Source organism: Musca domestica, unplaced genomic scaffold (assembly GCF_030504385.1).
Source record: "Musca domestica strain aabys unplaced genomic scaffold, Musca_domestica.polishedcontigs.V.1.1 46, whole genome shotgun sequence".
Lineage (NCBI taxonomy): Eukaryota > Metazoa > Arthropoda > Insecta > Diptera > Muscidae > Musca > Musca domestica.
The window spans coordinates 4414626-4441069 of record NW_026712336.1 but is presented as its reverse complement, the minus strand read 5'-3'; the positions used below and the strand labels follow the sequence as shown (position 1 = coordinate 4441069).

General features: G+C 40.1%; 1 protein-coding gene and 1 long non-coding RNA gene across 2 annotated transcripts; both read left to right on the top strand.

Annotated features, from left to right (window-relative positions):
- Positions 1-635: 635 nt before the first annotated feature.
- On the top strand, positions 636-1098 carry LOC109612180 (uncharacterized). The gene is made up of 2 exons (XR_002194372.2): positions 636-843; positions 903-1098. It is a non-coding gene; the product is annotated as an uncharacterized LOC109612180 (long non-coding RNA).
- Positions 1099-18622: 17524 nt separating this feature from the next.
- LOC131804554 (uncharacterized) lies at positions 18623-25511 on the top strand. Its single transcript, XM_059127586.1, has 2 exons — positions 18623-20179; positions 22965-25511. Exons 1-2 carry the CDS (start codon positions 18641-18643, stop codon positions 22974-22976), a joined length of 1551 nt encoding a protein of 516 aa, XP_058983569.1. The 5' UTR covers positions 18623-18640; the 3' UTR covers positions 22977-25511.
- The last annotated feature ends 933 nt before the right edge of the window (positions 25512-26444 follow it).

Genomic DNA, 26444 nt, shown 5'->3' with positions numbered 1-26444 from the left:
TTGACCATTTGGTGTACAATTATTCCGAAAACGGTTGAAGATATATGTGGGAGCTATATCTAAATTTGAACCTATTCTTACCAATTACAACCAATCAAATATTATTTGGAGAATTTAATCTCTATCGGATAATAAATGCGACTTGTATTTTGTTCACAAAAATACAGGGAGAGACAAACGGGCATGCATAAGTCGACTAAAAAGTGATTCTATGAAGATCCTCAAAAGAAACTATGTGTCTCTCTCTCCTCTCTTCACCACGTTACAAACGAATGCACAAGGACATAAGACTCTTACCGCCCTGTGGTGTAGGGTATAAAAACTATGTATCACGGGCCGAGGCGAGAGTGTGGGCTATAATGTATTACGTAGATCTTAATACCCCATAGTAAATCCATTTTTGATTTTTAAGGAGTCTCATTTTCTTTTATTTTTTTTTTTTTTCAATATGGCGTTGTGACCAAAATCCCCATAATTCTCAGCACTTGACCTCACTGGGATGTCCCTGGGACTGTTGATGTTATTGCCTATATTTTGTCTGCCCAGGCAGATATCGTCCTGTCTTTTGTTAGTCTTCCATATTAAATCCATGGTACAATAAAAAGGTAAGGTAGACCTCCCAACATACCAAAAATACAATTCAGCTTGAGAACAATATTAAAAAAATATAATTTTTCAACAATGCTTGAGAAACACTTATGTTCCACAATCATTTCTCAAATCTGTCCCTTGTTGACAAATTAGTTTTGATTTTTTGTGAAAATTGTCAGCAAGAAATTATTTTCTTTGGCAAAAAACAAAATCACGCGAATTTAGGACCCATTTCTGGACCGAACCCTTAAGGTATGGATGAATAATAAATCCGGAAATCTTTCACATAAATTATTCCAATCCCATTTCAGATTGGAAGCATCAAAAAAGTTGAAGGAATTCAATAGATGTGTAGTCTTAGTGGAAGAGATGCAGAAGTTCAAATAAGGGAGAAGAAAGCGTCAGGGTATCAATGAGGCAGTGACTACTGGGATGTCCATCAAGAAAAAAATGTGAAAAATGATTAAAAATTAAAAAAAATAATATTATATACTATTACAAAAATAAGCTTATTATATTATTTTTGTAAGCTTATTCTACAATTTCAAGTATAAGCTTATAAATAAGGATTCCGTTTCGATTATTCTATACTTGTTACACAAACATTTTTCAATGTTTTCTCAAGATTTTCTCAAGCTTAAAGCTTATGTTCATAAGCTTATTGTAATATTATTCTCAAGCCATTTTGGTATGTTGGGCTATCACCTGTTTATAATTTTTTTCTAAGTGTGCCCGACTTCTGCCAATTTTGTGTATGTATTTATTGTTTTGAAAATAAAAAAAAAATATTTTCAAAACCAACGATCATCAAGGCTATTAACTAGTTTAGCCATAAAATTGAAAGATTGAACGGTTTTGATCATGTTTTTGGGAGAAAATACGGCATTTCATTCATTGTTTGCACTATTTGACTCATTAAAATATGAGGGAAAGTATGAAAAAAAAATTAAAACAACTTATTTCATAAATTTTTGAATGAGTGACAGAAAGCGGGCATAGCCTCAGGGCTGTATTTCTGTAATTTTACGAAGCTGTTCTACCTCCTTATTGTACCATGATTAAATCCAATTTGTTTTGGATTTATTTCGAAAACTCATATACATTTTTTGTCACAAAAGGAGAGTTCCGAGACTTTCCACCTGTGTATCTTATTTTTGAGATTTTGTGTGTGTGAGAGAGAGAGAGAGTGGTCTTCTCTGCAGCAGAATGTTATATGTAATGCTATAAGATATCATATGGTCGGAGCCGACAGAATTTATCCTCAAATTACGAAGTTTTTTTCAGTTTCAAAAAATTAAAATATAGTATTTTCTATAAAAAATGTCTAAAATCTAACACTACGTATTTCACCTTGCGGCCTTACAACATTGTATTCTTATCACATATCTATTTTGCCGCGGACCGTTTGCCATCATTATCGTTATAATCAGAAAAATGTTGCAGCATTCTTTAATGCCAGACTGCACACAATTGTCATTGACACCAATTGAGGCGAAACAAAAGAATGGTGGAAAAAATGATGCGTGAAACTTCTTTGGCTTGCATTTTTTTTTTGCTGGCGGTTGTTTTTGCCTCCTAAAAGAAATTTCACTCCTTTTTGGTTAATTTCTTAACTTGATTCATTATGTTTCATTGGAATTCTTTGTTACTTTTTTTCGTTTGAAGTTAAGATTGTTTGTTTGTTTTTCTCCTGTTTCCGTCATCTGCAGCACCAAAGTCATTATCAAACCCTTTTGTGGTATGTCAAGACCACGAGATGGTGTCGCTGCTGCTACTGATGGCGGCTGCTTGTTTGTGGCAGCTCATCATAAATGCGATATAAATCATTGATTGTTAACCGAGCAGAAAAACATATTTTTGCTAAAAGAATGTCTAATAATCTGTAATATAAAAATTCAAGCCATGGCATGTTTCACACTCTATGCCAATCCTAATGATGATGATGAGCCCACGAGGAGGAAGCTGATGATGGTGTGATGGTGGCGTTGCTGATGGCTGAAAGACGTTGTAGGAGCTGACATAAATAAACAAGCCTTTTGTGACAACACAGAAGTACAGTGCAGAATATTGCCATTTACGCTTTGCCAATGAAGTAAATGGGAAACGTAATGGACCGGCAGGCAACGTTAATGACCATAAAACATTGACACATACATACACACACGCACAAATGCGTGTGAGGCAATTGCTATTTTAAACTCGTCCCCGTCTGGTCGGTCTTCAGAGAGTAGTCCAACGAAAATCTGTTTATATAGGAAAAATGCGAAACGATTGGAAATAATAAATTATTGTCATTAGTTAAGGACCAACAAAAAGGGACATCATTCATATAATGACAATAAAATTGTGAAAAAAATCGAAATTATGAAAAAATCGAAATTATTAATTTTAACTAAATTTGCAACAAAAATGCATTAAACAACAAGAAAGTGTCCAGTTTTAATATTTCTTCGCTCATTTGTTGTTGGCCACAAAAAACGGCCTCTCTGATGGTTGTTTTATGGGTTTTACAAATATTCTTGGCGTTAATGACAACGATGCTGATGCTGCCGATGAGGATGATGATGGAACCAAAAAGTGTGCACCATAGGACGGCGACCCCAATCATTGATCATGTCAGAAAAAAGCAATGCAGGTGCACGTGCATGTTTTAAATGTAAATGCGACACAGGGTAACTAGAATTTAATTTTCAGGCACAATAATTATAATCTCTACCAACATGATAGAAGGTAACGAATGCAGTAAACATTTGGGAAATGAATAACCAACTAACTACAAGATAATATAAATAAACTACTTTGTGCAAACTACTTTTTATACCCTCCACTATACATAGTATGGAGAGTATATGAAGTTCGTCATTCCGTTTGTAGTTCATCGAAATAATAATTTTAGACCCAATAAATATATATATTCTTGATCAGCGTAAAATTCTAAGGCGATGTAGCCCTGTCCGTCCGTCCGTCTGTTGTAACCACGCTACAGTCAAAACGAATTAAGATAGGAACCTAAAATTTTGCACATATTTGTCTTTAACTGCAAGTAGATCAAGTTGGAACATTGTCCACGATATCGTATAGGCCCCATATAACGGTACCTCCCGATATTATGTATTTTGACGATTTTAGCCACAGTTTTCAATGGAATTGTTTGAAATTGTACACAAGGAGTTCTTTATGAGTACCTTATCCCCTGAGAAAGAATTGTCTATATAGATCCCCGATATCGTACATCCCCCATATAACGGCACCTCTAAATATTCGGAATTTTGATGATTGTAGCCACATTTTTCAATGGAATTTTTTGAAAATTCACACAAGGAGTTCCTTATAAGTACTTTATCTCCAAGAAGAGAATTATTTATATAGGTCCACGATATCGTATATTCCCCATATAACGGTTGACCCCCCCCCCCCCCCATATTCGGTATTTTGATGATTTTAGCTACATTTTTCAATCGAATTGTTCGAAATTTCACAAAAGGAATTCTTTAATGAGTACATTACTTCCTGGTAGAGAATTGTCTATATAGGTTCACGATATCGTATAGCCCCTATATAAAGGTATCCCCCGATATATCGGCACCTTCCGATATTCGGTATTTTTAAGATTTTAACAGAATTTTTAATGGATTTTATTTTTTTTTTTTTGAATTTCCTAATTCATCCGGCCCTGACGAAATTACTGCTTTTTTACTTGTTTATTCATTAGCGAGTAATGATTAACTGTTTAATATAAGCGACAATATTAAATATGTTAAAACACATTTTACAGGGTAGCCCATATTCGACGGACCCATCTGGCAACGTCATAACTTTTGACAGAGATGTCACATCGCTTAATGACACCCATTTCAAAATGGGCCGTTTTTACGCCACTGGAAATCCTCAGAAAATTCAAGAAGTGCCTCTTCATGACAAAAAAGTCACAGTTTGGTGCGACGTTAGTGCGAAAACGGTCATTGGGCCGTTTTTCTTCCAAAATGAAAATGGCCATGCTGTTACAACAAGCCAAGGACCATAGAAGAGCTCACGGACAACATTCGTGAAGAAAGAGCCGCTATTCCGGCCGAAATGTTGGCAAAAACGATGGAAAATGCAGCAAAAGGGGCAAAATACGTCATCAACGCCAGAGGCGGCCATTTGAGAGATATCATTTTCAAAAATTGATGTAAACAAATCTACTTTGAAGTCAAAGGTTTACGTTAACAAGCCAAGGACCGTAGAAGAGCTCAAGGACAACATTCGTGAAGAAATAGCCGCTATTCCGGTCGAAATGTTGGCAAAACAGATGGAAAATGCAGCAAAAAGGGCACAATACGTCATAAACGCCAGAGGCGGCCATTTGAGATATATAATATTCAAAAATTGATGTAAGCAAATCTACTTGGAACAAATTAAATGATTAACATTGCCAACCGCCAAATTTTTATTTTTTTCTTTGATTAAAAAAAAAAAACATGGATCCGTCGAATATGGGCAACCCTGTACTCATTACTAAGTAAGGAGTAACCGAGCCACAGAGTGTGTGGAGTGAACATAAGCTGAAAAACATATTACATGGTTTATCGTACAACCACGCTTTGCAGTATCATAGGGTTGCAAAACTACTGAATTATTCGTAAAAAAATCAAACGACGCAAGAAAATTAGAAAAAAAAAAAGAAACAAAAAAGAATAACCACTAAGGAAGGTCTAAAGTCGGGCGGAGCCGATCATTTGATACCCTACACCAGTACGCGCATTTAGTAGAGCTCCCGTAACAGAAAGAGTTTATATTGGGAATTTATGTTAAGTAGATCATACCAACTTGAACCGTATTTGAATGGGTATCACGGCTTTAGAGTAGTCAATGTTTGGGAATTAAATCCGGCTCTGAATCGATTTTCAACAAATTTGACATTTCTTTTGATAATATTTCTAATATGTACTTACAGTTTCCACTATTGTCTTGACCACAATAATTTCCGAATTGCCAAATAATAACGAGAAAATTAAGTATTTGTAAGTTGCTCTTAGGAACATTTGCCAATTTCAAGCAATAAGTTTAAAAATTGTTTCAGCTCGAGTACCTCTCAACATATCAGTGAGAATGGATATCCTTTGAAATGTTCTGGCAATATCCTTTTAATTTTCTTATATCCTCTTAAATATTCAGGTAGTATTCCTTTAAATTATTCCAGCGGAGTCGTGGATATATATACATTATTTCCAATTATTTTCCCGGACTTATAAATTAAAGGTTTGAAATGTATCTATTCAATCAATAAATTGTACAAAAATATTCTAGAAGAAAAAAAAAAACAAAATTTTCTGTGGTTTCTATATTTTCAATTGGAGTTATTCTAAAATCAAACTCCAGAGTGCTAATAATATTATATATAAATAAGTGGGTATATATCTATCTGAACGCCGACTGAAACTTTCTAGGTTACCTTTTGGTGATTTCGGAATTAGTTTTAAGAAACGAACCTATCTGATGGTACCGCCAAGTTATTGATGTCTTGAGAGTCCGAAAGTTCGCAACCGATAGAAGGCTATAAGTTTTCCAACTTCCACCAAATTTAAAATCTAATACACATTTTCAATCAATTATGCTATTGATTTCAGATTTTCCTGTTGCACTGTGTAAACTTAAAACAAATGATCAGCAATATCACAGCCAGACTGATTATTTCATTTTGTACTGCAATAAACAGAAGCTTTTAAAAACTCTTGCTGCTCAGCATTACGTCCACACACATCGGCCAATACAATCCACACACCATGTTGGAATAAATAAAAAGCCTTCACATTGGACAATCGATAAAAATCGCAACATTTCCTTTTTGTTGTAGTTCGGCTTTTTTTCCTCCTCTTCGACCATTGCAGCGGGTCCAAAACATCAGTTTGTACTCTACGTATTTGTTTTCTTTTGAAGCATTTGCAGTCGATGCAGTCAGCAAATGCAATCCTTCGTGCTGCCTCTTTAGACAAATGTAATGCAAGATTCATGTTGATATGTCAATGCGTTTGCGCGCAATCGATCATTTTGTCTGATTTCTTAAACATATTTAACAAATGAACATTTAAGCATAGGAAGTGAGGAACGTAACATAGCAAAAAAGAAAAAGAAAAAAGGAATGGAAAAACATGAGGTAGTGAAATCAAGGAGCAAACAAATGAAACTAGAATGCCACATGTACAGTGGTTAGGGGAGTGGAAAGCGATGGGGTGATAATATGCGAGTTGTGATGGTATTTTATGTAAATTTAAAATTTTTGATAAAATTAATTGTTTTTGTATATACTTTTCGTAAAATGTGATATAAATTTTAGCTAAAACTTAGCACATCGTAATATTATATTACAACAATTATAAGAATTGAATGTAGGCCGAAATTGTACCTGTACCTCCCCCACAAAATTTATTTATTTTTTTTTTTTTGGAAAAATCATATATATTTAAATATAAAAAGGGATCGGCACCCTTCACTTAAAGGTTATATTGATTCGCCCTTAGATAAAAAACTTTCACGAAATTAATAATACCTGACATGTGAGTTTATCTACAGAAAAGGGGGTTTATACTAGCGCCTAAAAGTATGCTCATAAAATTTTTAGTTTTTTCTTACTTAGTGCGCGGCATAAATGCACTAGGTTTTCGAGAAGTGCGATATATACACATTAGGGCTATACCAAAAGGGGACCAATTTCGGAAATTGTTTGTACAGGGGTGAAGTTTAAGGAGGACAAGTGTACTCAATGCTTTTAAGGCACCAGAATTTGTGTAGGTGTTATACGAAAATGTGGACCGATTTAAATTTTTTTGTAACCTAGCCCCCACACTGACAACTCAAATTGTAGCCAATTCAATTGAGAAATAAGGCAGAATGTTCAAAATACCTAAAAAGAAATGCAGATGCATTGTGTGGGGGCTATATGAAAACATGGATAGATTTCAATTTTTGTAAATATTTGATGACCTATTGAGAACTTATGACGGAATAATTTTTTGTCGTAACAGTAACATGTTACTCTCTTTGGTTCTTATTCCAAAATCAAAAATTCAGCTACATTCACAGCTATAGCCTAAAATCTTTAGGAGTGAGTTGGCTAGTATCACATTTTGGACATGCGTTTCGGCAATTTATGCCCAATACGAATTAAAACGGCTGCAAACTGTTCTTGTTTGTCTAGCTAGCCGTCGTTGCCAACATCGCTGGCTACATCAATATGAAAGATATTAGGACCTGCCTAATAGGCTTATCTCCTAGAGGCTTCCTTTTATATATCTCTAGGTGGTGCACGTTCTTCTTATACGCCTTGGTAAAAGAGTAGGGAAATAACTCCCTGACTAACTAAATCAATGCCCAGACGACACGGCTGAAACTAGAATTTTGAAATTTTGTACGAGAGCCAGTCAGAGGGTGCGAAAAGTAAAAAAAATTACTAAGAATTTAGTACTTTGAAATTTGAAAGCAGAGTCAGCAATGGAAAGCAGAATTGATGTACCAAAGGGTTTTTGGATATTCGTACTTCCAGGTTACGAAAGGTTTTAAATTGACAAACTTTTAATTTGGTGTTATGTGAACGGAAAGAGCTAAAAATGTGAAACTTATCATGAATATCAAGTTTTGGAAAGTAAATATGATATATGAAGGTGGTTATCGAAATATGTACTTAGTGTGCGAACAGTATTAAATTGTACTACATTTCGCGCAATTCGGCTTAGGGTGAATATATGAAACTTGATTTTTTATTATTTTTACATTTTGTATTGGGTTCTTCCGTTGGTGATAGTTTTGAGAATTAAGATTGGTTTTGAAAATGGGTATAAATATTAGCAAGTAGTACTAAGTTTGTCACAATTTGGTTAGTGAGATAAAAAAAACTGCAACAAAGTCAAACGCCATAATTTTTACATATTTTTTTTTTAATTTTATTGAATGAAAGCAAATGTCGGAAATAGCATCAAATTTTAGAATAAGTTTAGATTAGCTCGAACTGGTCACCTTTGACACGAATTATGGCCTTCAAATGGCCAATAAAACCGTCACACTCTGCCCGAATGTTACTCTGCCATATTTTGGCCCATTCCCGGCGAAGCTCTTGCTTGAGGTGATCGACACTTTGGTTGTTTTTAGTGCCAACCTTGCTTTCCAAAATACTCCAGACACAATAGTCCAACGGTTTGGTATCCAGAGATTTTTGTGGCCATTGTGCGCTGGAAATGAAGCGAGGAACCTCATTTTGTAACCATTCTTGGGTGGCGCCTGCTGATTGCGATGATGCTGAGTCCTACTGGAATGTCCAAGGTCTGCGGCCAAAATGTTTGCGTGCCCAAGGCTTTCATACACCCTCCAAAATATTTTCGCGATAATATTCAGCATTTATTCTGATGTCACGGTCGATTAATAAGAGCGTAGGGAGACCATCGGCTGTTATGCGGCCCACCTCATCATTATGGCCGGCGCTTGAGTTCTGGTGGCCAACCGAAGCTGCACATTTTCAGCTGACCTCTTTGGCAAGTAAACACGATCATTTTGCTTGTTTATAAACTGCTGGACAAAGAATGTTTTTTATCAGAGAAAACCAAATTCGGTAGTTCACCACTTTCGGCCAAGCTCTTTTGAGTCTATTTTCTTTTTGCTGCGGTGTAAGTTCTTGCACTTTTTCGAATTTCAAGTGCTTTACCCCGGGCTAATTTATCAATATTTGCCGAATGGAATATTGCAATATGTTCAGGTCACGAGCCATTTTTCGGTCCTTGAAATCTAAAATTTGGTGTTAGGATCCCTATTCATATGAGGCCTAGACATATAGAGGTGGTTTTGGAAATGTGCGAAAAGTACTGAATGGTACTTTATTGGGATTACTTGTGGTATCTGTGTTTGAAATTTGGGGGTGGTTTAAAAATGCGTCTTTTATTTGTACGAAAAGTACTATATGGCACTAAATTTGGTATTGGGTGACAAGATTTTGCTGAAACCGTGACATTTTGTATTGTAATGACTGTTGGTGTCTAGGATTGAGATATGAAAGGGTTTAACAAACGAGTACAAAAACTGTGGGAGAAGTTCTAAATAATACTAAATTTGGTATTAAATATTAAGGTGAAATTGTTTAATTAGATATTGAGGTCTCTGTTGGTATCTGGTGGTTGTTTCGCAAATGTGAAGTATAACTGTTCGAAAAGTACTAATTGGTACTAATTTTAAATCACTTTTAGTGTTTAGAATGAAGTCATCAAGATCGACCCATTTACTGGCAGCCAGAGGAACGTGTGTAAATTTTCGGTTCTTAATATTTTAATGAGTTTTCCGCTGAAATACAAGTGGAATGACATACTTTGTATACCACCCTATACACTACCTTTGCTGGAGAGTATAAAAATATTCATCAAATCCATCAAATTTCCTTTTTCAATGAAAATTACTCCGTACCAATGTTCCTGCTGCCATCAAATGATCCTGTCGATGATTGTCACCCGTATATGTTTTTGTATCTGTGTGTTGGCAATTTCTTCTTCATTTGTCAATAAAACGCATGCGTAAGATCGTCGTCAGTCAGTCAATTCACTACTTAAGTTATTCAATGTCGCTGGCCATCATCGTCATCATCAGTAACAGCATCATTTCCATCACTCCATGATGATTGTCAGTCCAAGCAGTCAGACAGGGTTGGGGGGACATTAGAATGATAATGATGGTCATCATCATTAAATACCAAACGCAAAGGCCACAATGATGAGTGGTTGTTTTTTTTTTTTTTTATTTTATTTATTTTTTTTTTTTGGTTGACGATTTCAGATTCGTTTCATTTTGTGTTCTTTTTCATTTGTATTTTCCGGTTAGTTGTTACTTTTATTTCTGAATAACTACTCGTCAACATGTCCTCCACAGCAGGAGCAGTAGCCAGAGCAACAACGGAAAAATGCAATCATTGTTAAATATCTTTAAGGCAATTGTTTTGTTCTTTCTTTCCTTCTCCAAGAGGTTGCCCCAGACCATGGGGACCACGGGAGTTTTTTTAGCTCATTTTGTATAACTCTTCCGTTTTCGATGCAATTCATTGCTGGAATGGTGAAATAAGCCACGAAATGTCTTGGTGAAATTCTCAGCCGTTGGTCAGCGGTCGGTTGTGTCGCGGTCACTCCCTAGTCCTGCTTGTTTGCCACCAATTGCTGGCTGACTGGCCATTGTTAAAGCTGTGCCGCCATGCGAGCGGCCTGTGTCGTCCACTTTTAACGATTTAATACACACGCCAACTTGTGCCTTGCTCTCTCCGTTTGACATAATATGCTTTACTTTGCAATGTTTTTTTTTTTATTTTTGTTGTTGTTGTATATATTTATGCGAATAAGAATGAGAGATTATCAGCAAGTGATAAACGTCCTTTTTTACTTTAAAGACATGCATGCAACATTTCCACATGCATGTCAGTTGTGTGTATGTGTGACGTTGTTTACTCTTGCACTGGCTGAGTTGACTGACTGACGTACTGACTGGCTAGCTGACCAGCCCCATCTGTTTTAGTTGATTGTTGCAGGATATTAAGGCTTGTTGCTTCCCTTGTTGTTGTTAGTGTTTTTTTCTCCCAGTGACCAGTTGTTTGTCATGCAAGTGATAGCTTGTTGATGGTTTCGTTCTACGTTAGAAAACTGAGCGTGATTTTGTTTTAGAAATTCTCGTGATTTTAATTTTTTCCATGGCCATTTATGTCACAGCAATTAACAGGATATTATTATTTCCTAGAAATATGAGAAAATCTGTTAAGGGGTATATTTAAATAATTTAATTTTACTTTAAAATGTATGATTAAAATGTAGCCAGTAAAAGGTTGTGAGCCAACAAAATTGTACAACATGTGGGTAGGTTTTTAGCTTTGTTATTTGATGAAACCTAGAGATGATTTTTTTCGCTTTCGATTTTAATGGAGCTGTTGGGACTCGTTTCAAATACCTTTACTTAGCATTATTTTGGGAGATATTAAATATTAATTTGTGGGTAATTTTTCCAACAAAGCAATACCTTTGGATGCGAGGATACCGTAGATGAGGCGGTTATACCAAAAACTAAATTTTTCATATCCTGCAGAAGTGAAAATAGTTAAATAGTGAAAAAGTGGAAATAGTGAATAGAAAAGAATATTTCAGTATGTTTTGATGTTTCCAATATCAAATGCGTATATGAATAACTAAACTTGAGACCTGAAAACACTAATGGAGCTTTGCTTTAAACAATTGCAGATATAGACATATATGAGGGCGAGTTAAATATGTTCAATGTAAAATGGATCTAGGCGGACCGATTCCGACTCAAATCATCTAAATACCGAATATCAAGAATTATCGTTATTGGAGGTTATATGACACTAATGGACCACCTACTAGGAGCTACAAGTGCCTAATTTGAAACAATTCTCTTAAAAAATGAAAAATTACAAAATTCTCGTACTGGAGGGTACCATCCTGCCTATTAAGAATTTGAATACGAAAATCCCGACACGTTCATAAAAATCTGCAAGAATTGTTAATATAAAGAATAATAGGGAGAGCCATTATATGGAGGTTATACGCGAAAATAAAGCTATAAAAGCAATTTGATGTTGTTGTTGTTGTAGTTGCATAAGTTTAGAATTCAAAAAATCAACAAATCTGGTTCTGATTCAAAATCTAGATTTAAACAAATCAGCTACGCGTGTAGTCTATAGCTAAAAATGTTTTGGAATGAATCGGGTGTATCTGGCGATGTATGGGGTACCGTGACACATCCTGGACAGACGTTGCGATAATTTTCATAAAATTTCGCCCAGTAGGAATTTAAATCACTACACCATCCCAAACGCAATTGAGACAAAATTACCCTATAAATGTATAAAGTAAATAAAGTATAAACGATATTCAGTCTTGTCTGATTATTTTCTTGATCTAGATGCCATCTCTTGTATCGTTAGACCCCCCTTTCTAGATCGTAAAGCTCCTTTTTGACACGCCTGGGTGGGTGAATTCAATTCGTCACATAATAGTTTTGATGATTCCCACGGTAACACCCAAGAAGAAATTTTAGCTGTGGATTGTGAGCACGACTTTAAAATAACTTGACCCCCCAGGGTGTAGGTTGTTAGTAGTTGGAGTTATCTATGTGGAATAATACGGCAAGCTCCACAAAGTAGATGTTTACAAAATTTTAGAGACTGCAATTAAAAACCAGTATGGAAAAAGCTTTTTTTCTTGTCTGCATTCCGTCGGATGTGCCGAAATTCACTCCATTTGGGCTGATATTAGCAACTTGGAGAGCAATAAACCTGAAATCGGATAAAAACATACATGGGAGCTATATCCAAATCTGAACCGATCTTCACAAAATGTTAGGTACTTATATCTTAGCTGTATCTGATATCTGCTACCAAAGACATTTTTGTTGTGGATATTACAGCAAATCGAATAAAACATATATATGGGAGCTATAGCCATATATGAACCGATTTTCATCAAAATTTGAAGTACTTATTTCTAGAATGAATTTAGTCGGAACTGCCAAAATTCATTCCATTTGAGCTGATATCGGATAGAGATATATATGGGAGCTTTATTCTAATCTGATCCGATCTCGATAAAATTTAACATAGGTATTTTTGAGCTCCATAAGTTATCTGGTACCAAATATCATCCTTGTGGAGTGCGTAATACGCATGTAAGGAACTTAAACCCAAAATAGGATGAAACATATATATGGGAGCTATAGCTATATCTGAACCGAGTTTTCTCCAAATTTGATGTACTTGCTTCTGGACTGAATTCGGTCGGATGTGCAAAAGTTCAGTTCATGTGGACTGGTATTCGCCATTTGGTGCACAATAATCCGAAATCGAATAAAGATATACAGGAGCTATGTTCAAATCTGCACCGATCTTGACAAGATTTAAGGTATTTATTTCTTAGCTGTATCTGATATTTGGTTCCAAAGACCATTGTTGTGGAGTGATGTAAGTGATGTAATATTGGATGAAACATATATATATGAGCTGCAGGTATATCTCAACCGATTGAAATGTAATGCACTTGCTTCAGACTGAAGTTGGTTAGATGTGCAAAAATTCGGGTCACTGGGACTAATATTGGCCAATAACCGGAAATCGAGTGAAGATACATATATAAGAGATCTATGTCCAAGTTTGATGCACTTGCTTCTAGACTGAATTCGGTTGGATGTGCTTAAATTCACAACATTTGGGGTGATATTGGCCATTTGGTGCAATATAACCCGAAATCGAGTGAAGATATATATGGGAGCTTTAAGTACATTTTAACCGATTCTCACCAATTTCAGTAGAGTTCTTCCTTGGGCCAAACACATATTGTTTGAAAATTTTATCTCAATATGTTCACAAAAACAAATGGACAGACGGACGGACTGACCCGCATAAATCTACTCAAAAAGTTATTCTTTGAAGATCCACAAAAGTAACTATGGGTCTACCCCGTTTTCTTCTCCATGTTACTGTTAAATGTCAGAGAGTTGAGCACTCCAGAGAAAACCCATACCCCAGGGACCCTTGGTAGCACGATACGTTTGTATGTATTTTTAAGGTTCTGCTGATATTTTCCAGCCGAAGTAATTCGGTGTTTCGAAATATTATACAAATGGTCAAATATCACCAACATAGCGCTAACCTCATAATTGTGGATATTTTGATGGTCCTAACCACATCTTTCAACAGAATGGGCTACATTTGTTCATATCTCTTTCTAGACGTGCTTAATGGTCTGTATTTACAGTGAAAATAAGAGGAGAGAGACACTACCACACACTCACCACAATGCGACGTGTTTCGCCATTGGTTTTTTACAGGAGTGGGCATTAACCAGATAAAATCTTAACCTTTTTGTATCATGATCCCAGAAAAAATTAGGAATCATCTTACATTTCTCAAGAGTTATAATAATGCAAAATTTGGTCCCTTTGTGAGGGAGTCCACTTTCACGTATAGATAGTATTCACATATTTTGGCTTTGGTTTTGGAATTACAAAATTGTTTTTGAATTTTTTTTTCTCTCTCTAAACAGTATATCGCCCTGTAATTCATAGCACCATTATAAAGCATAACCTCTAAACATGACCACTCAACATGTCAGGCTTTTTTAAAAAAAAGTTTCAAATTTAACATGACTTCATTTGCATATCAATCAGCATGACACGCCATGGTCGATTTAATTTTTTTGGTAAATAAATTAGTTTAAATTAATATGTCAACAACTTAATATTCTCGCTATTAACTTTAACACGAACGGTGGATAACAAGTGCCTGGACATGGGTGACCAGGCTGTTGTTGTTGCCTATTTTTACGGCAGACAGACATCATTACAATTCTGTACCTTATCTAGTGTAGGGTCCGCGCAACAACACATTACGTGTAATACATTTTTTGTCACTGGCTGTGATTGTTGTTGCTGCTGCTGCTGTTATTGTTATTATCAATGTTTTAATGTTAAATTTTTATAATTTATGGTTCAGCGTGTTTATGTTGGCTGTCGTTGGCGACGTTTTAGTTTAGTTTGGTTTGATTTGATTTTTTTTTTGTTTTGCTCCATGTTTGTTGTCACTGCAGCGGCAAAGTACATGATGCCCAATAAACATTCATTGAACTTCAAACCTTAAAGCCAAACAGTCAGGCTGGCAGTTACAACAACATGAACAAAATATAAAACAACAAAATCAAAACATTCACAAGGAATTCCTCATATAAAACGTGAGTACCATTGATTGTCGGCTGTCTGTCCGCCTTTTCGATTGTCTGATGCCTGTGGCTTGTTTGTTGTTACTGTTCGTTTGATCGTCAATTGTCTGTTTGTCGTATTCGGTGCAGCAAGCGAGCCCAACAATAAAGTAATAACAAAACATAAAACATTGATTTATGTATTTTGTCAAATTGAAATTGGACAAAGTTGTCATAAGATTTTTCCAACTTTGTTTCAGCTGTTGGCGTGGAGTGGGGTTGCGACTGCTGCCGTTATGACGGTAACAACCACAATGGAAGTGATGGACATAAAAAGGTATAGGAATTACACTTGACTACAAATATTTTGCGAGAATTGTTGGAATTGGCGAACATAATGGCTGCTTTTTCCTCTCTAATATCGTTTGCTATGTTCTCGAAATAGAAAAAAATCCTAGTAGTTTTAGAAAATGGCTACAGGGGGCATAAATTATTTGATACAATCAGAAACATTACTCATCGAAATAATTGGTTCAGACCAAATTTACCCTTTGGTAAAATGAAGGGATTATTCGATTAATTTTAATCTTAAATCAAAATATTAGTATAACGTTCCAAGAGGATCAATACGGGCTACTTTTTTTAAAATGGGGAGGCTGCCAGAAAAAGAGTCAAAAGTGGCACTATAACTCTTGAAGCAATAATCGATTTAGTCCAACATCGGTACAAAACGTACATCTCGTACGAAAATGTTCTAGATCTGTCTACGTTTTCAATAAAGAGTAAACATTTTCAATAATTGTAATTTTCTAAAATTAAAAATAAGTCATTATGAGGTTATGTTTGAAGATAATGTGTATTGATCAAAAAAAAAAAAAAAAAAAAAACGAGGTAAAAAGTGTCAGTCGGTTTTGCCGACAGATGTATACCATCAGCCAATCTTGGTTACTTAAATATATTTTTACTTTTGTTAAAATTATTCAAATTGTTGGCCCTCTATGGAGGAGGTAGGTAGGTACCAGAAGGAGTGGACCGACATATTCCATCTTCACATCAGTTCTTGTGTTAGTAGTGTAACGCCCAAAAGTCATGCTTTCGTTTTTGGGGTACATTATTATTTTAAATACCATTTTTACTCACGTCCCCTAGTAGAAAGAAGTATACTTAAAATACAACATTGGAACCCCTGGTGGCAAATGGCGGAACTACGCAAAACTGTCAGATTGGGATCAGCTGCTGTCATGAGAAAACAACAATCGTTGTCCAGCCAAAAAGGTATAAAAGGAGACGCATTTCACACAATCGGGATCAGTCTTCTGTTGATGGCTGGTAAGTCAAGTGTGATTGGGAGGAAGAAAAGGCGCGCAACCTCGGTTGAATTGAGTCTTAGTAAGCCAAACAATAAGCCTTGACTATTTGTGGGGACTGGACTGGACTGAACGCAGGGTCAAGTGAGGGTTGTAGAAATACTCCCTATTCTTCGGGCTGCGTTGACGGCGACTGAACGCAGGGTCAAGTGAGGGTTGTAGCAATACTCCCTATTCTTCGGGCTGCGTTGACGGCGACTGAACGCAGGGTCAAGTGAGGGTTGTAGCAATACTCCCTATTCTTCGGGCTGCGTTGACGGCGACTGAACGCAGGGTCAAGTGAGGGTTGTAGCAATACTCCCTATTCTTCGGGCTGCGTTGACGGCGACTGAACGCAGGGTCAAGTGAGGGTTGTAGCAATACTCCCTATTCTTCGGGCTGCGTTGACGGCGACTGAACGCAGGGTCAAGTGAGGGTTGTAGCAATACTCCCTATTCTTCGGGCTGCGTTGACGGCGACTGAACGCAGGGTCAAGTGAGGGTTGTAGCAATACTCCCTATTCTTCGGGCTGCGTTGACGGCGACTGAACGCAGGGTCAAGTGAGGGTTGTAGCAATACTCCCTATTCTTCGGGCTGCGTTGACGGCGACTGAACGCAGGGTCAAGTGAGGGCTGTAGCAATACTCCCTATTCTTCGGGCTGCGTTGACGGCGACTGACGTACTCATCGGGCTGCTGCTGTGCCAAAGCTGCCGCCACCCGATTCGGCGTGCGCGTATTCATCAGGCCGCCGCTGTGCCAAGCTGCCGCCACTACTACTCGCCGCTGACGTATTCATCGGGCCGCCGCTGTGCCAAAGCCGCCGCCACCCTATTCGCCGCTCGCCTATTCATCGGGCCGCCGCTGTGCCAAAGCCGCCGCCACCCTATTCGCCGCTCGCCTATTCATCGGGCCGCCGCTGTGCCAAGCTGCCGCCACTACTACTCGCCGCTGACGTATTCATCGGGCCGCCGCTGTGCCAAAGCCGCCGCCACCCTATTCGCCGCTCGCCTATTCATCGGGCCGCCGCTGTGCCAAAGCCGCCGCCACCCTATTCGCCGCTCGCCTATTCATCGGGCCGCCGCTGTGCCAAGCTGCCGCCACTACTACTCGCCGCTGACGTATTCATCGGGCCGCCGCTGTGCCAAAGCCGCCGCCACCCTATTCGCCGCTCGCCTATTCATCGGGCCGCCGCTGTGCCAAGCTGCCGCCACTCTATTCGTCGCTCGCCTATTCATCGGGCCGCCGCTGTGCCAAAGCCGCCGCCACCCTATTCGTCGCTCGCCTATTCATCGGGCCGCCGCTGTGCCAAGCTGCCGCCACTACTATTCGTCGCTCGCCTATTCATCGGGCCGCCGCTGTGCCAAGCTGCCGCCACTCTATTCGTCGCTCGCCTATTCATCGGGCCGCCGCTGTGCCAAGCTGCCGCCACTACTACTCGCCGCTGACGTATTCATCGGGCCGCCGCTGTGCCAAAGCCGCCGCCACCCTATTCGCCGCTCGCCTATTCATCGGGCCGCCGCTGTGCCAAGCTGCCGCCACTCTATTCGTCGCTCGCCTATTCATCGGGCCGCCGCTGTGCCAAGCTGCCGCCACTCTATTCGTCGCTCGCCTATTCATCGGGCCGCCGCTGTGCCAAGCTGCCACCACTGCTACCCGTTTATTAACATTTCGACTGAACTTTGTGATTTAGTGTTCTTCGTAAAACGTTCTGAACGTGATTTTATTGTGTTTAGTGTAGTGTTTAGTGTTATTTAAGGAAATAAATTTATAACGTTTTAAGAAAATATTTTTGCTTCGCTCTCTCTCTCTTTATGTCCTAACAAATAAATTTTTGTGACGACTCTGGCCCCCGCTGAACCTACCCCAGCTTCAAAGTGAAAACACGTCGTCACAATGGCGCCCGAGCAGGGACTTGAAAGAGAGAAAGAATAAATAAATGAGTGAACAATAATTAGACAAATACCGATGAAAACCCAGTGAAAAAAAAACAGTTAAAAAAAAAAATGTCAAACGAAAAGACAATGTTGAAGGTCTCCTGGGCCTATATGCTAAAGCAAGAAGACTTGGTAACATATCTTACTGAATTCAATCTTGATCCAGTTGGAAAAGTGGACGATCTCCGAAAAAGATGGGCTAAATTTCTCCACAACGACCATGAAGCCGATGTATACAGACGGCTTATAGAGTTGCAGAACAAACATGAAAGTACCAGTCCGACCAAATCGCCGACATTGCGAGCCGTCACAAAACAACCCCTTATAACCGTAACACCGTGTGGAGCAGAAGCAATAGTATTATCCCCAATAAAAACAGAGTACGCCCTTCCCCACATTTCCGCGGAAAGGTCACATGGAGAGTCAAGCACAGGGGTAACAAACGATCAAAAAGTACAGAAGATGTCGCCAACAAACCCCGAATATGGATTTCAAAAAGATTCTCCGCCCAAGCCATCCAATAATTCGTCGTTACTCGTAATTCTCGACCAAATCCGAAAATGGAATATTACTTTTGAAAATGGTATGGACCCTATTGGATTCGTAGAACGTGTAGAAGAAATGGCTGAAATGTACATCGTGGAATTGAATCAAATAATTAAAGTAATGCCAGAGTTGTTACGAGGTAAAGCTTTAATCTGGCTAAGGAACAACAACCGACACTGGACTACCTGGAACGAATTTAAGAGTGATTTTCTGAAATTCTTTTTGCCACCGAGATACTTTGAGAAATTGGAGGATGAAATTAGGAGAAGGATACAGCGTAATAAGGAGCCGTTTAAGGAATATGTACTCTCTATACAGCATCTTATGCAGCACACCAATATGACCGAAGAACAAAAATTGGAACGAATTTTTAGAAACGCGCATTCGGATTATCAATGGTACATTCGCCGTAAAGACTTTACCACACTTTCGGAATTGATCTCCTTGGCAGACGAACTCGAAAGCATACCAAATAATTCTCGGTCAGAACAGCCTCGAAATCAACAAAACTATAATCGACGTGCGGACAACTCTAGAAATAACCTGTATTGCACCAATCAAGGTGACCAAGTGCTAAACGAAAGCTCATCCAATCCAGAAACGCAGCAGGATGAACCCCCGGCAAAGAAGAGTAACCAGAATAGTACATCATTGCAATGTGAAGAATATCGCCTTACTGCAACTGTCTTAATAGAGGGGAAAGCTATTAAAGCAACTGTCGACACTGGTGCCACTAGCTGTTTTATAAAAAGAGAATTTGCGGAAAAAATCAAGAAAAGGTTTACTTATTCACGGCATGAGGCAAATGTTATCCTCGCAGACGGCACCACGGTGAACATCACAAGATCAACAGTGTTACCTGTTACATTTGGAAACCAAAGCTCAGATGTTACATTTCTCATCATGCCGCAATTCAAGGAAAACATCATATTGGGATTGGAATTTCTAAAACAGTTCCACACGACCATTCACTGCGCCGGTATAAGTGTCAAATTAAGTAAGCCAACCACATCAACGGAGCATTGTACCGTGGCTATAGGAGAGGAAACCCCATCAAAAGAGGTAATAGATACAATGACAGCTACGAATAATGTATCCCCCAGACCTAAATTCTTAAACGATGAATTGAGTAAAACGCAATGTGAGATCGTTGAAAATTTTCTGGCACAGGAACTCCCTAAGTTCCAACAATTAAATGGCCTATCGTCAATAGCTGAACATAAGATTGTAATGACCGACGATCGACCCATTAAATTAAGATATGCTCCGCGAAATCCTGCAATGCAAGCCGTGATTAATGCCGAAGTGAGAAAGCTCGAAGAACGAGGATGTATAGAGCCGTCTACAAGCCCATACTGTTTCCCCATCACATTAGTCAGAAAGAAAAATGGGAATTGGAGAACTTGTATGGATTTTCGCCAATTGAATAAACGTTCTGTTCCAGATGCCTACCCTTTACCCCGCATCGACACAATACTGAATCGACTACGGGATGCCAAATACGTGAGTAGCCTGGACCTTAAAGACGGATATTGGCAAATACCTATGGCGAAGGAGAGCAGAAAATACACGGCCTTTGCGGTAGCTGGTAAAGGTCTATATCAGTGGAAAGTGATGCCTTTCGGTTTGCATTCAGCACCGGCAACCTTCCAACGGGCATTAGATAGTGTGATTGGGCCTGAAATGGACCCCCACGCTTTTGCATACCTTGACGATATCATCGTCATTGGAAAAACGTTTGAGGAACACTTGCGGAACCTGAGAGAAGTGTTCAGAAGATTGCGATCAGCTAACCTGAGAATAAACATTGAGAAATGCGAATTTTTCAGAAAAGAAACGAAGTATTTAGGCCATGTTGTGAGTAGCGAGGGAATAAAGACGGATCCAGATAAAGTTGCCGCAATAGTGGAAATGAAACCTCCAACATCGGTAAAGGAGGTACGAAGATTTCTTGGAGTAGCATCTTGGTACCGAAGATTTGTCCCACAGTTTGCAACAATTTCACAACCATTGACTAGTCTTCTTAAAAAGGGAAAACACTGGAAATGGGGTCCCGAACAACAAGAAGCATTCTCAGACCTAAAAGCAAAGTTAACTGAAGCCCCCGTTCTGGCTTGTCCGGATTTCACAAAGACGTTCATATTGCAAACTGATGCCAGCAACTATGGCCTTGGAGCAGTTCTAACACAGGAGTTAGATAACGTGGAACGTGTCATAGCCTACGCCAGCAGACATTTAAAACAGGCTGAAAAGAACTACTCAGCGACTGAAAAGGAATGTCTAGCCATACTGTGGGGCATTAGACACATGAGACCCTATTTAGAGGGTTACCAGTTTATAGTTATTACCGATCATTTGGCCCTAAAATGGTTAAATTCTATTGAAAGCCCTACAGGTCGACTCGCACGTTGGGCTCTCGAGCTACAGCAATATAATTTTTTGATCAGATACCGTAGAGGAAAACAGAACGTTGTGGCGGATGCGCTTTCGAGAACACCTTTGGAAACGTTAGACCTAGCCACAGTAAAATATGACACCAGTCCGTGCCCATGGCTAGAAAAGTTGAAGGAAACCATAACCAAGAATCCGAAGAAGTATCCAGACTATACAATCATTGAGGGAAATGTTTATCGACATTTTCCCAAGCAAATAAACGATGAAGATTGCACACCATGGAAGCTGTGTGTGCCCACCGGATCAAGGATTCAGGTCCTTAGAGAAAATCATGACAGTGTCACCGGAGGTCATTTGGGAGTGCGAAAGACTAGCAACAAGGTGGCGAACCGATATTTTTGGCCTGGTATGTTCCAGGACATCAAACGTTATGTCCAGCAGTGCGAATGTTGCCAAAAATATAAAGTCAGCCAACAGAAACCAGCAGGGGAAATGTTGATAAGAATCCCGGAGGAACCATGGGCCACTATTTGTGCGGACTTCGTAGGACCCCTACCGCGATCTAAGCACGGTAACTCAATGCTACTCGTTATTATGGATAGATTCTCAAAATGGACGGAGTTGGTTCCATTGCGGAAGGCTACGACAGAGGGATTAATAAAGGCATGCAGAGAAAGAATTATTTCTAGATATGGGGTTCCAAAAATATTGATAACCGATAACGGAACCCAATTCACTAGCAACCAATTCGAAAAATTCCTAGCAGAAATGGGTATAAAGCATCAACTTACGGCTCCTTACACCCCGCAAGAGAACCCTACTGAAAGGACAAATCGGACAGTGAAAACAATGATAGCACAAGTTTCGAAACAACATAATACATGGGACGATATGCTGCCCGAAATAATGTTAGCCATAAACACTAGTGCATCAGAATCCACTGGATATTCGCCGGCATACCTGACACAAGGAAGAGAACCGCGACTGCCCCAGGCATTATATGATCAGCTCACAACAGGAACTGGTGCTAGAATAGTCTTACCAGAAGACCGTGCCCAGGAGTTGAAAGAAATATTTAAGATAGTGCGTCGAAACTTGGCAAAAGCATCTCAAAACCAGCGGAGACAGTACAACCTTAGACGACGAGTTTGGAAACCAAAGATTGGGGAGCAAGTTCTAGTTCGTCTACATCCTCAGTCGAAGGCCGTCGAAAATTTCGCCGCCAAACTAGCGCCCAAATACGGAGGGCCGTTTGTCGTACAAAAATTCCAATCTCCAGTAATCGTTGTAGTCCGAGGAAAAGACAACATCACCCGCGTCGCGCACTTAAGTGAAATTAAGCCTTTTTATGAAGAACAAAATTAAATTGTAGACATAGAAGTAGAATGTTGATTGTAGTTCCACTTACGTTTATGTGATGCCATTTCATTATAATTTCTTATTTTATTTTTAGACATTAAATTGACAATACCCAAACTAATCAGTGTCCTAATATAAGCCCATACTTCAAAGACCATCGCAATTCTCAAAATTTCAACATCACGATGGAGCAAGATAGCCCCAACACGAAAAAATTCAAACGGGCGAAGGAGAAATTTCGAGCTCATCTGGAACAAGTCGAGGCTCAAAGGCGAAGGACAATATTTTTAGACGAAGGTCCTAGTACCAGCCGAAAGAGGAGAACAAATCAATACCGTAAGCCCAAAACAAGATGGCAAGCAGTACCGCATAATAATATCAGCAGACGGGGTAGTGAAGGTATCTCTCCGAACTTCTGCAATTGGTCTCTAACATACCTTCCTATTCGACCGAGATATAGTCGAACAAAAGTGCCCATGTCGGAGAAATAAAAGGTTACATAACACCCTAGGGCTTCCTGGCTATTGAAACCCAATAGCAATAGAGAAAGCAAATCAAGGAATCAAAAATCAGAGGGAGGAAGAGATGCCATGTAACGCCCAAAAGTCATGCTTTCGTTTTTGGGGTACATTATTATTTTAAATACCATTTTTACTCACGTCCCCTAGTAGAAAGAAGTATACTTAAAATACAACATTGGAACCCCTGGTGGCAAATGGCGGAACTACGCAAAACTGTCAGATTGGGATCAGCTGCTGTCATGAGAAAACAACAATCGTTGTCCAGCCAAAAAGGTATAAAAGGAGACGCATTTCACACAATCGGGATCAGTCTTCTGTTGATGGCTGGTAAGTCAAGTGTGATTGGGAGGAAGAAAAGGCGCGCAACCTCGGTTGAATTGAGTCTTAGTAAGCCAAACAATAAGCCTTGACTATTTGTGGGGACTGGACTGGACTGAACGCAGGGTCAAGTGAGGGTTGTAGAAATACTCCCTATTCTTCGGGCTGCGTTGACGGCGACTGAACGCAGGGTCAAGTGAGGGTTGTAGCAATACTCCCTATTCTTCGGGCTGCGTTGACGGCGACTGAACGCAGGGTCAAGTGAGGGTTGTAGCAATACTCCCTATTCTTCGGGCTGCGTTGACGGCGACTGAACGCAGGGTCAAGTGAGGGTTGTAGCAATACTCCCTATTCTTCGGGCTGCGTTGACGGCGACTGAACGCAGGGTCAAGTGAGGGTTGTAGCAATACTCCCTATTCTTCGGGCTGCGTTGACGGCGACTGAACGCAGGGTCAAGTGAGGGTTGTAGCAATACTCCCTATTCTTCGGGCTGCGTTGACGGCGACTGAACGCAGGGTCAAGTGAGGGTTGTAGCAATACTCCCTATTCTTCGGGCTGCGTTGACGGCGACTGAACGCAGGGTCAAGTGAGGGTTGTAGCAATACTCCCTATTCTTCGGGCTGCGTTGACGGCGACTGAACGCAGGGTCAAGTGAGGGCTGTAGCAATACTCCCTATTCTTCGGGCTGCGTTGACGGCGACTGACGTACTCATCGGGCTGCTGCTGTGCCAAAGCTGCCGCCACCCGATTCGGCGTGCGCGTATTCATCAGGCCGCCGCTGTGCCAAGCTGCCGCCACTACTACTCGCCGCTGACGTATTCATCGGGCCGCCGCTGTGCCAAAGCCGCCGCCACCCTATTCGCCGCTCGCCTATTCATCGGGCCGCCGCTGTGCCAAAGCCGCCGCCACCCTATTCGCCGCTCGCCTATTCATCGGGCCGCCGCTGTGCCAAAGCCGCCGCCACCCTATTCGCCGCTCGCCTATTCATCGGGCCGCCGCTGTGCCAAGCTGCCGCCACTACTACTCGCCGCTGACGTAATCATCGGGCCGCCGCTGTGCCAAAGCCGCCGCCACCCTATTCGCCGCTCGCCTATTCATCGGGCCGCCGCTGTGCCAAGCTGCCGCCACTCTATTCGTCGCTCGCCTATTCATCGGGCCGCCGCTGTGCCAAAGCCGCCGCCACCCTATTCGTCGCTCGCCTATTCATCGGGCCGCCGCTGTGCCAAGCTGCCGCCACTACTATTCGTCGCTCGCCTATTCATCGGGCCGCCGCTGTGCCAAGCTGCCGCCACTCTATTCGTCGCTCGCCTATTCATCGGGCCGCCGCTGTGCCAAGCTGCCGCCACTACTACTCGCCGCTGACGTATTCATCGGGCCGCCGCTGTGCCAAAGCCGCCGCCACCCTATTCGCCGCTCGCCTATTCATCGGGCCGCCGCTGTGCCAAGCTGCCGCCACTCTATTCGTCGCTCGCCTATTCATCGGGCCGCCGCTGTGCCAAGCTGCCGCCACTCTATTCGTCGCTCGCCTATTCATCGGGCCGCCGCTGTGCCAAGCTGCCACCACTGCTACCCGTTTATTAACATTTCGACTGAACTTTGTGATTTAGTGTTCTTCGTAAAACGTTCTGAACGTGATTTTATTGTGTTTAGTGTAGTGTTTAGTGTTATTTAAGGAAATAAATTTATAACGTTTTAAGAAAATATTTTTGCTTCGCTCTCTCTCTCTTTATGTCCTAACAAATAAATTTTTGTGACGACTCTGGCCCCCGCTGAACCTACCCCAGCTTCAAAGTGAAAACACGTCGTCACAGTAGAAATAATGGGAGAATCTAATCCTTATTTCGATTTTGTGGCTGTTCAAAACTATGAACTGTTGTGGGGTAGGAGTAGGCCGATATATTCCATCTCCACATCAAAACTTGAGGTAATCAGGCCCTTACGTCACATTTTGTAAGAGTTATAATTTTTCAAAAATGTGGACCCTTATTGGGGGAGTTACTTGATGGAGTAGATCGATATTTTCCATTTTCGCATCTGATCTAGTACTGATGCAAATATTAATATTTGCAAAATTGGAATAAATCGGATTATCCTTTCACTTTATTTGCAATAAAATAGTTTTTTGTTTTTAATTTCGACCTTATGTGGCGAAGGTACTGAAAGCAGTGGACCGTATTGCTAATTTCCGAACTCGATCTAAGTTTGATAATAATATTACGATGTACCAATTTTGATCCAAATCGGATAATCCCTTCGAGAGTTATAGTGTGCACCACCCAGACAGTCGGACGGACATCGCTAGATCGACTCCAAATGTCCTGAAACGGATTCAGTCTATAGAGATCTAGGGTTTTTTTTTCAGGAAGGGAACATGCCTACCGAGAACCATAATTGTCAAGTTTTAGCTGAATTGGTTGGAAATTGTGGCAGAAACCTTCCTGTGGCGAATATTTTTTTCAGGGAGGGAAGAGACCTACCGAGAACCATAATTTTCAAGTTTCAGCTAATTTGGTTGGAAATTGTGGCTGAAACCTTCAAAATAACGAAAATCCGGAGGTACCGTTATACACGGACCATGCCAATTATTGGACCTGTGATGAATATTTCTTCTTCACGGGGCCAACTTAGAACCCAAAGTGTAAAGTTTCAGCTAATTTGGATGGAAATTGTTGACAGAATCTTTCGAAATACCGAAAATTTTGACCTGTGGCGATTTTTTTTTTCTGGGAGGGAAG